Genomic DNA, 9,832 nt, shown 5'->3' on the forward strand with positions numbered 1-9,832 from the left:
CAAATGTTGATACAACTCACAAGCGTACTGGTTGGTTAACTGTTAATGAATATTTTATCCCTCCAGAAGAATTTGTGCTAGGTTCAAGGGAAGAACAAAGATTTTGTAGTTTAATGAACACGACTACCACATTAGTTGAAGAAACATATCAAGTAGTGCCATTAGCAATATTGCTTAGTAAAGTTTTAGAAATGAATAATAGTATTAGTCTTATCCAAGATTTTTACAGCAGTTCTGAACCAGTTTCAAAAATTAAAAAATATATGGATACAAAAACATACAAAAATAATGATTTCTTTGTTCAACATCCAAAAGGCTTAGCTCTACATTTTTTTGTAGATGCATTTGAAACTTGTAATCCACTAGGAAGCCATACATCAGTCCATAAGTTAGAAGGACTATATTGTATGATTGCAAATATTCCACCTGAATTTAATTCAAAAGTGTCCAGCATATTCCTGGTTGCACTTTGGTTTGCTGCAGATGTCAAAAAGTATGGATATGAAAAAATCTTTGAACCTGTAGTAAAGCAATTGAAACAGTTAGAGTCAGAAGAAGGAGTAACTGTTAATATAGATAAGGAACCTGTTCAACTTCATGCTATTCTTGCAATGTTTTCAGCGGATAATCTTGGAGCTCATTCACTGTTTGGGTTTTTAGAAAGTTTTTCTGCCAATAAGTTTTGCAGATTTTGCACAGTTAATAAAACTGATAGTCAAAAGATATTTAAATGTGACAGTTTACACAGAAGAACTAAAGCAGAATATAATGAAATTGTTTCTAAAATTCATACACCAAATTATAATCCTTCAGAAACAGGAATTAAAAAAGGATGTATTTTAAATGAACTCCAATATTTCCATTGCATTGAAAATAGTGTAGTTGATAGCATGCATGATCTTCTTGAGGGTGTTGTACCTTATGAAATAACTCTAATTGTTCAGTCACTAATAGATATTGGATATGTAACATTATATGAAGTTAATGTAGGAATTAATCGTTTTCCATATTCGCTGTCTGACATTAACAGTAGACCACCTGAAATAATGCTTCCTAATTTAAGAATTAAAGCTGCAGAAGCCTGGTGCCTTATTCGAAATCTTCCAAGTATCATAGGCTTCAAGATACCTCACCAAGAACCTCACTGGCAATTATTGATATTGCTACTAGACTGTTGTGCAATAATATTTGCACCAGAAATAACTTTGTCACTAACACAATTTTTAGTATGCTTAATTGAAGATCACCATACACATTTTAAACTGCTGTACCCAAATAAGAGTTTAACACCTAAGCATCACTTTTTGCTCCACTATCCTGAGATCGTGATGCGATTTGGACCAGCCAGTAGATACTGGTGCATGAGGTTTGAAGCTAAGCATCGTTTTGGCAAAGAATTAGCATCATCAGTCAGAAATTTTAAAAATATTTGCAAAACAATTGCAACCAGAACACAGTTTTCTCTTGCTGCTTCCTTGATGTCTAATAATATCTATGTATCACCGGAAACTCTTGGCTATTGCATACAAGAGAAATTGTATAGTATTGGTGATGATGTGAGTTATGCTGTGTGCTTGTCACTAAAGCTTGAGATGCAAGATGAAATCTGTGTAGCAAATTCATTCAATTTTGGTCATTATAAAATAAAACCGGGTTGTTTTCTCATAGTTTCTCTTGACGATGGTCTTCCACAGTTTGGAAAGTTATTGAAAATTATTTCAGTTTCAAAACAGATTTACTTTGTCTTTGAGTTATTGCAAACACTCCACTTTGATGACCACCTCTACTCATTTGTTGTCAGCGAAACATCTTCAGTAGAGGTTGTTCTATCACGTAACATAAAAGACTATCATCCATTAGCCAAACATTCAGTAGTATATGAGAATGAGAAAATAACCTTTATTAGCCAAACATTCAGTAGTATATGAGAATGAGAAAATAACCTTTATTAGCCAAACATTCAGTAGTATATGAGAATGAGAAAATAACCTTTATTAGCCAAACATTCAGTAGTATATGAGAATGAGAAAATAACCTTTATTAGCCAAACATTCAGTAGTATATGAGAATGAGAAAATAACCTTTATTAGCCAAACATTCAGTAGTATATGAGAATGAGAAAATAACCTTTATTAGCCAAACATTCAGTAGTATATGAGAATGAGAAAATAACCTTTATTAGCCAAACATTCAGTAGTATATGAGAATGAGAAAATAACCTTTATTAGCACTCACTACAAATTAATATAAATTAGTTTTCTTTATTTTAATGATTTAATTTGAATAAATATTCTTAAATTATTTTATTTGCTCAACTTTTACTAATAAGATTGTAGCATTTAAAGTTACCTATATAAAGTATTCTTTTTTTTAATTATTTAAAAATCAAATTTTACAGTATTATTTTGAAAAGCTTGTATTATTATTTACTTTTTTTTGTTAATGTTATCACTTGTGTATTTGGATTCATTCTATTATACTTATTAACAGTTAAACAAAAGTTCAACCTTTCCACCAATGATTAAATAAGATTGGTCGTTGAGGAAGATGGAACCGAGGTTGAATGTTCATTTGAAATGATGCAAGCAATAGGAAGTAGTTTAATTTACACTCTTCTGGTGAATGGTGAGATATGGACTAAGCGACTGTCACAGGTAGATTCTTTCAAATTAAAGAATACAATTTATGAACATGTTGAGTAAAAAAATTACGTTATATTCCTGATGTGTAATGGTTTATGTAATTTTATTTATCTAGCAATGTACTCCTGCTTCAGTTCAAGAAGCAACTTTTAGTTCAATTGGCATTGGGTGTTTAACTTCAAGTTCAATTGGCATTGTGTGTTCAACTTCTAGTTCAATTGGCATTGGGTCTTCCGAATCTGACGATGTGAATCCTTTTATTAATATGCAGACCTTCAAACAATACCTTTTAAAACATCCAGTAAGTCTTTCTTACATATTTGTAACAAGATGTTACGTTTATAATGTGTTAATTTAGAGATATCTAAATACCTCAGGTGTTGAGTTAACTTGAAATTTGTCAAGTGTAGAGTTAGCTTCAAATTTCTAATTTGAACTTTTATTAAACAGTATTTTAATTAATTTAGTTTGACTATTAATAAAGTTGTTGAATAGTACATCGATATTGTATATTTATTTTTGAGGTCACAACAGATTATGTCAAATCGATTTTAGCAACAGGAATATTTACTATTTTGGCTCGCCAGGCAATTACCCGCCTGGTTGTCCATAAAATGATTAATGTTTTTGGAAATTATCCTACACGTAGGCATAAAGAAGATGTTGCTAGTTTGCTAGGCCAACTATTTAGTATGGAGGCGAGTATTTTCTTTGATCCGTCTACATATTCAGGATTTTTGCAGCGGGGTACAGAAAATGCTAGAAGAGATTGGGATGGTAAGTATACTTGTTGAATATTTTGTTTATAAATTTAGCATTGCAAATGATTCCATTAATTTTTTTTTATTAATAAATTTTCAGACAAGCGTAAGATTTATAACTGGAAAAAGAGACCTCTAAATTGTGATAAAGCTACACCTACCAAATACAAAAAAACAGAAATAAAGTCATTAAGTAAAAACATTTTATGTTTTTTGCTTCAGTTGTTCTTTTATGTTCTAAGAATTGTTATCATAAAAATATCTTTTAATTTAACACTGTTTACATATTCTGTTCAATTGTTTAGCTTTTGATGAAATTAACGAATCCTGTGTATTTTCCCAAACAGCTGCTTCATCTGATGGGTGCCCCAGAAAAATAATTGATTGTGTTGTTTGCAGGGGTAATTATTTTTGTTGCGACAGAGAATGTAGTTTATGATTTATATTTAAGATTTTTTTGTTAATATCTAAAATAATTTAGAATCTGTTGTTAAATTAGCACCATTTTTTTTTAATCCTCAGTCTGTTACTATCAGAACAGCTGTGGTTTGTATAGGTTTTATACATTTTCTATTGCACATTCAAGATTAAGAATAACTAATTTGTATAAAAAATATATATACTTTTTTAATGTTTAATTCTTGTAGGAAAAGGTAATGATAATATAAGAGATGTAGAAAAGCTTGCATTTCTATCAAGTACTCGTACGCATGAAGTTAAGGAGTGTCTAGAAAAAACCTTTTGCATTAGACAATTTTGGATTATGAATGAGTCACCCACCTTGTCTACCATATTAAAAATGTATCCAAAATTTCAGACGATTCCAGAACTAGTAAGTATTCTAAATTTATATTCTAAAACTTGTGTTAAGTTTTAAATTTTGAAAAATCATTTAAATTTACAAAAAATAAAAATACATATATTTAAAAAAACACACATGTTTTTATAAGAAATTTTTTATTGCTTTCATGAAATTGACATTTTATAAAGCAGGTAAGTGACATAATAATGTGCAATATATATATTTTATATAACAGTTAGATGTTGAGCTTCAAATGATGTTTTCTGATTGCAAAACAGATTTTTTATCAGTATTTCGGACAGAGATTTTAATCCCAGCATTGGAACTAACAGGAAATAAATCAATAGAACTGATAGCAGCGGATGCCAAAAGAGGCGATAATGGTGAGTTTCCTTCTGTTATTTTTTTTTCTTAAGATTTTGTATTTTAGCATTTTTTGAGGAATGAACTGCAAAAAATATATAAGAGGAATTAACTGCGAGAAAAGTGTAATATAAGGAATGAATTGCGAGAAAAGTTTAATTAGAGAAATGAACTGCAAGAAGAGTATAAACCCTTTGTTTTTGTTTAAATAATAAATGCTGATATTGTGTAACATTACAACTTAATTGTATTTAATTCAAAAATCAGAACCAAACTATGACTGCTCAAATTATTCTATTTTAAAGGTTGGCATGCATATCATGCTTGCAAAATTATTTCACTTCTGCTGAGAACAACCGTTAAACGGAAAAGGATTTCAGGACTGGAGTCTTTCGACCATTTAATGAGGATTGTTGAGGTTATTTTTTTAAATTTCAATTTGTAATTAGATAAAAAAAAAATTTAACCGTTGTTTTTTTTATCCATATTATGTAATAATTTTACAAACAAATAGTTAGGCATAATTTCCATTTACTAAATTTTAATTTACTTTTTTTGTACTGTTTCGGTGCTTTAAGGGGCTGTTGGTACGTAAATATAATGAAATAAATGCTATACAAATATACATCCAGAAATTGTAATAAAAAATCTTATAATCCGTGTTTAATAAAGTATTTATACTACACAATTACTATGTGGTATGTTTACCTTATACTGCAGCACAAAATAAAAATATGAAATAATTTTACTTTAAGTCACCCTATGATTATTTTTTGTATTTCAGCCAGGATGTTCCATGATAGAAGCTGCAGAAAACTGTTGGAAACCATACCCATTGCTTCTAATACAAGGTAGCATCAATCAAAAAGTTCTATTGGTAAAAATAGCTGCTGAGAAATCCCTAATTACAGCTGGATCATCAATTGAAGAGGGTATTGAGCGATTGTTTAAACTCTTTTGGTGTTTCAACTTAGAGTATACCGAAGAATGTGCGACTTTTTTTAAATTTTTGCAATTAATTTACAATCTGGGAGAAAAACAGCCATTTCCAGCATCGGTTTATCAGCTTCAAGCGATGTTGAAGATAGTTAAGAAATAGACACTATTTTTAGTATTTTTTTTTAATTTTATATATGTAGCTTTTTATTTTTTAATTATAAACGGTATTATAAATACATTTTAAATTTGACTAAACGTTTTTTTGCTGGTTCTAACATAAGCCAATACAAAGAATTTTATATGTGAAATTCATTTAGTTATATTATAATCATCACATTTATATATACATCACGATTATATATAATCAAATAAATATTTTAAAAACTTAAGGAAGTTACATACAATACAACTAACATTAAAAACATTTTCTAATGTTAATAATTTTGTTTAATAAAAAAATTATTAAGTTGCTAACATACGAAAAAATAGTTGCAAAAAAGTCCTTTCTTTAGCGAAAAATTGAAACGTGAGAAAGCGGAACCTTTTAACGGACTTGTCTTCAAACTTTGCGTAATGTTCCGTTAAAAATATTTAACGGACTGACTCCGTTAAATATTGAGTCCGTAAATTTTACGGACAACTCACTCAGCTATAAAATAACGGACTACTCCGTTAAAGATTCGGTTAATTTTAACGGACTCGTTTTTAGAGTGTAGTCTTGCATGGTAGTCGAAAAGTTTCTTCCATAAACTGTAGTTTTAAAAAGAGTGCAAACAAACCAGACCAGAAAAAGTTTAAAAACTTTAATAATTTTTTTCTTCTTAAATGACAGACTGCCTGCTTTCACCAAACCCTCAGTCGATGTAGCAGCACTCCTTTGCGAGTCAGGCTATAAGAGAGTCAATGTAGCAACACTTCCTTGTAGCAGGAGACTATAAGATAGTTGATGTAGCAACACTCTGCGCATGTTTAAAAAAAATGTTTCTAAAAAACAAAAACACTATTGTACTATCTAGTCATTATTATTGCGGTATATTAATTTGACTTTTAGACGACATAAAAATGTAGCCTATTTGTTGAGGTCGCGTAATTGTTGTAAAAAGAGAGTTTTTACTTTTCTCTTTCGACTACAAGATAAGGATATATATATATATTTTTTTTTTTAAGTAGAAGTTACAAAGTGAAAACATATTAGGTATTAGGGTGGAGTGAAAATAACTTTTTTTTTTAAATTCCATTTTTCTCCCAAATTTCTATATTAGTTATAAGAAAACTAAAAAATTGAGATTGAGTAAAATCAGACAAGAATTACCCCCTGCATCAATTTTTTTAGATTTTTATTCCAAATATTGATTTGTAGTATTTTTTGAAATTATTATTTCTAGTTTATTAACATGTTATTTTAAAGGATTTGAACAGGTAAATTTATTACATAATATTAATATACATAAAGCCAAAATATTACTAAATAGTGATGTAATGTGCCTTAATGTTAAATATTGGTATACTTTTTCTTGATTGCAGGTGGACATGTATCATACCATCTCTTTTTATTTCGCCGCAACAGAGGCAGAAACAGCTGTCACTATCTTTACACAACGTTCTACAGCTTGCGTGTGGCACAGTAACTTTTCCAAAAGATTAGTTAGTTGAATTTGATTCTCCTTTGCTTATTTCAGTTCCTCATCAGAGAGTTGCATTGTTAGTAGTGGCTCTGTCCGCTTTGCATTACTCCAATCAATCAACTCCCATGTATTCTTTGCGATAAAATTGAGAGTTGGAACTTTGAATTGCCGCACATTTGTTTGATTAGCATTCATACTTATTTCTTTTCTAGCTCTATGTATACGCCTAACACCTAGTTCTTGGATTTGTGGCTGCTCATCTGATATCATTTCCAGAAGAATATTTTCTTGATGACCAAAGAATGCATTTGTTTGAATAACTTTATCTACTACCTTACGTAATACATCTAGCAGAGACCGTGATTTGACTAATGTGCTGCATAGATGCCTGCTGCTATGAAAAATAGAACACCACTTCTTGATGATAAACCACATAGGGGCATAAATGCGCATAATGTATGTTGCTATAGTTACTAAATAAAGGATAAAAGACTGGTGGTAGAAATATATAATCTGTCGATCCTGTTGGCAGTGGTGAGTCATCTAGAATTAGCCAGTTTAAGTGCCACTAAGTACAGCTTGGCAGATGTCAAAAAGGTAAAGCTGATCTGTACTGAGCACTTTCCTGTACACCTCTGACATTTCTACATTATCGTTTATAGGTTGAAAATCAATAACCTTTTACTCGCAAGTTTCAAGGGACTTTCCAATAGAACCTAAATAGTATCTAGGACCAGATGTTGGTCCACCCAATTCTGAAAACAAATGACGTAATGGAAGCTCATTTGCATATAACAAAAAAATTACCCATTGTAGAGTCTGTTGGAGTTCTAACTCTAATCTAATCACACAACACTTGTTTCCAGTGTTTACATTTGTTCCATCACAGCCAAGCATTTGTAAATCATCCAAAATAGTTTTGTGTTTTTTAGAGTACTTTAGAATTTGAGATTTAATAGCTTCAACTGTTCCGTTAAGAGGAGTGCAGTGTCCCAAAAAGGCCCCTCCAGGTTCCTGAATCAAGGATATGTGCTTTTCCATCGCTTTGGTTTTCTTCGTATTAAAAAATTTAAGGGTCTGGTTTTTTTTTGCAATTAAAGTACAACGCCTTTACTTTGATCTCACTAACTTTCAAGTTATCCCTAGCTTTCATGCACTCACGTCTTATTTTTTTCAATTGAAATATCTTTCTTTTCAATGTGTTTTGAAAAATTTCAATAACTTTTTCAATACAAAAGTAATTATTTTTGTCATAATACTAATGGATAATTCAAACATACTTAATAAGATTTCACTTAGTAATTTCTACTTAAAAAAATAATTTTTAATGTAAAATTTGCGCTTAAAAATTTTAAAAGTAGTATCAGTCAAAAATTGCTGCAGGGGGTAATTCTTGTCCAATTTTGAAACCAATGCAGATTGAGTCTGCAACAGTTTGAGATAATATGAGATAATATTTGCCAGTCATCTGAGGTATATACTTCTTCTTCATTTGACGCTGTTCTTGAATCCTTTATATTGAATCAAATGAGTCTTGAATTTAGTATAATTCTTGAGTCTGAAAGTTTAAAATATGATTGCTAATCATAATATAGAGTATTAAAAATATGTACACGTATATATATGTATATATATATGCGTGTGTATATATATACATATATATATATATATATATATATATATATATATATATATATATATATATATATATATATATATATATGTGTGTGTGTGTGTGTGTGTGTATGTGTGTGTGTGTGTGTGTGTGTGTGTGTGTGTGTGTGTGTGTGTGTGTGTGTGTGTGTGTGTGTGTATATACATGTGTGTATATATATATATATACAGTCTTGGCCATAAGTTTGGAACCGATTAGGTTTTTTGATATAATTACACTTTTTATACCCAAAATATCAACAAAAACTTTTGAAATCATTTTTATTTTAAATATTATATACAAGTAAATATTCTGTCATGTAAAAAATGGTATCAGTATTTTGAATAATGTCCTTTGGCACCCAGTACTGCTGCTATTCTCGCTGGCATTGAATCGGACAATTTCGCGCAGTATTCTGGGGTTATGGCAGTTGTCCATACACGCTTGATGGCATCAATCAGAGACTTCTCTGACGTTGGATTTGTGGCAGCAACCTTCTGCTTAATCATTGTCCACATGTTTTCTATTGGGTTTAGGTCAGGACTTGAGCCAGGCCATGGACCCAAGACTTCGATATGTTTCTGTCTTAGCCAGTTGGTTACAACTGCTGCTCTGTGGCAGGGTGCACCATCATGCTGAAATACCTTACATTTCAGAATGTTCATGTGAGTGTTCAACTTTTCCTTTAATATCCCAAGGTAAACTTGAGCATTGATGGTTGTATTCTTTGGCATGAACCATATGCCACCTCGACCTGATGCCGAGAAACTTGCCCACACCATAACGGTAGGCGCCTGCTTCACAGTGGGAACAACATACCTGATGTTGTATCTTTGTTTTGCAGGTCTCCTGACATGTCTGATATATGAGGCAAACTGAGAAAAAGTTGACTCATCTGAAAACATAGTTTTTTTCCAGTCTTGTGCAGTCCAGTCTTTGTACTTGCGACAGAATGTCAAGCGGTCACGGATATTCTTTTTACTTAACATGGCTTTCTTTGCTGGACGACATGATGGCAGCTTGAATTCCTTCAAAAGGCGTCTTCT

The 9,832-nt window shown here is 30.9% G+C and overlaps 2 protein-coding genes across 3 annotated transcripts in view; both read left to right on the plus strand.

Annotated features, from left to right (window-relative positions):
• LOC136086802 (uncharacterized) overlaps positions 1-1,928 on the plus strand; it is a 2,464-nt gene extending 536 nt beyond the window's left edge. The window contains exon 2 of the mRNA XM_065809292.1: positions 1-1,928. This exon is cut by the window's left edge and continues 90 nt beyond it. Within this exon, the coding sequence (XP_065665364.1) occupies positions 1-1,928 (1,928 nt within the window).
• Positions 1-5,762, plus strand: part of LOC136087359 (uncharacterized) — a 7,142-nt gene extending 1,380 nt beyond the window's left edge. For both annotated transcript variants that reach the window (XM_065809899.1, XM_065809898.1), the window contains exons 2-10: positions 2,491-2,654; positions 2,758-2,943; positions 3,167-3,419; positions 3,504-3,596; positions 3,709-3,804; positions 4,051-4,235; positions 4,441-4,588; positions 4,874-4,986; positions 5,353-5,762. In XM_065809899.1, coding sequence (XP_065665971.1) covers positions 2,577-2,654; positions 2,758-2,943; positions 3,167-3,419; positions 3,504-3,596; positions 3,709-3,804; positions 4,051-4,235; positions 4,441-4,588; positions 4,874-4,986; positions 5,353-5,667 — 1,467 coding nt within the window. In that variant the 5' untranslated portion in view covers positions 2,491-2,576 and the 3' untranslated portion in view covers positions 5,668-5,762. The remainder of the gene's footprint in view (positions 1-2,490; positions 2,655-2,757; positions 2,944-3,166; positions 3,420-3,503; positions 3,597-3,708; positions 3,805-4,050; positions 4,236-4,440; positions 4,589-4,873; positions 4,987-5,352) is intronic.
• Positions 5,763-9,832: the final 4,070 nt, after the last annotated feature.

The sequence above is a fragment of the Hydra vulgaris genome, chromosome 11 (assembly GCF_038396675.1).
Source record: "Hydra vulgaris chromosome 11, alternate assembly HydraT2T_AEP".
Lineage (NCBI taxonomy): Eukaryota > Metazoa > Cnidaria > Hydrozoa > Anthoathecata > Hydridae > Hydra > Hydra vulgaris.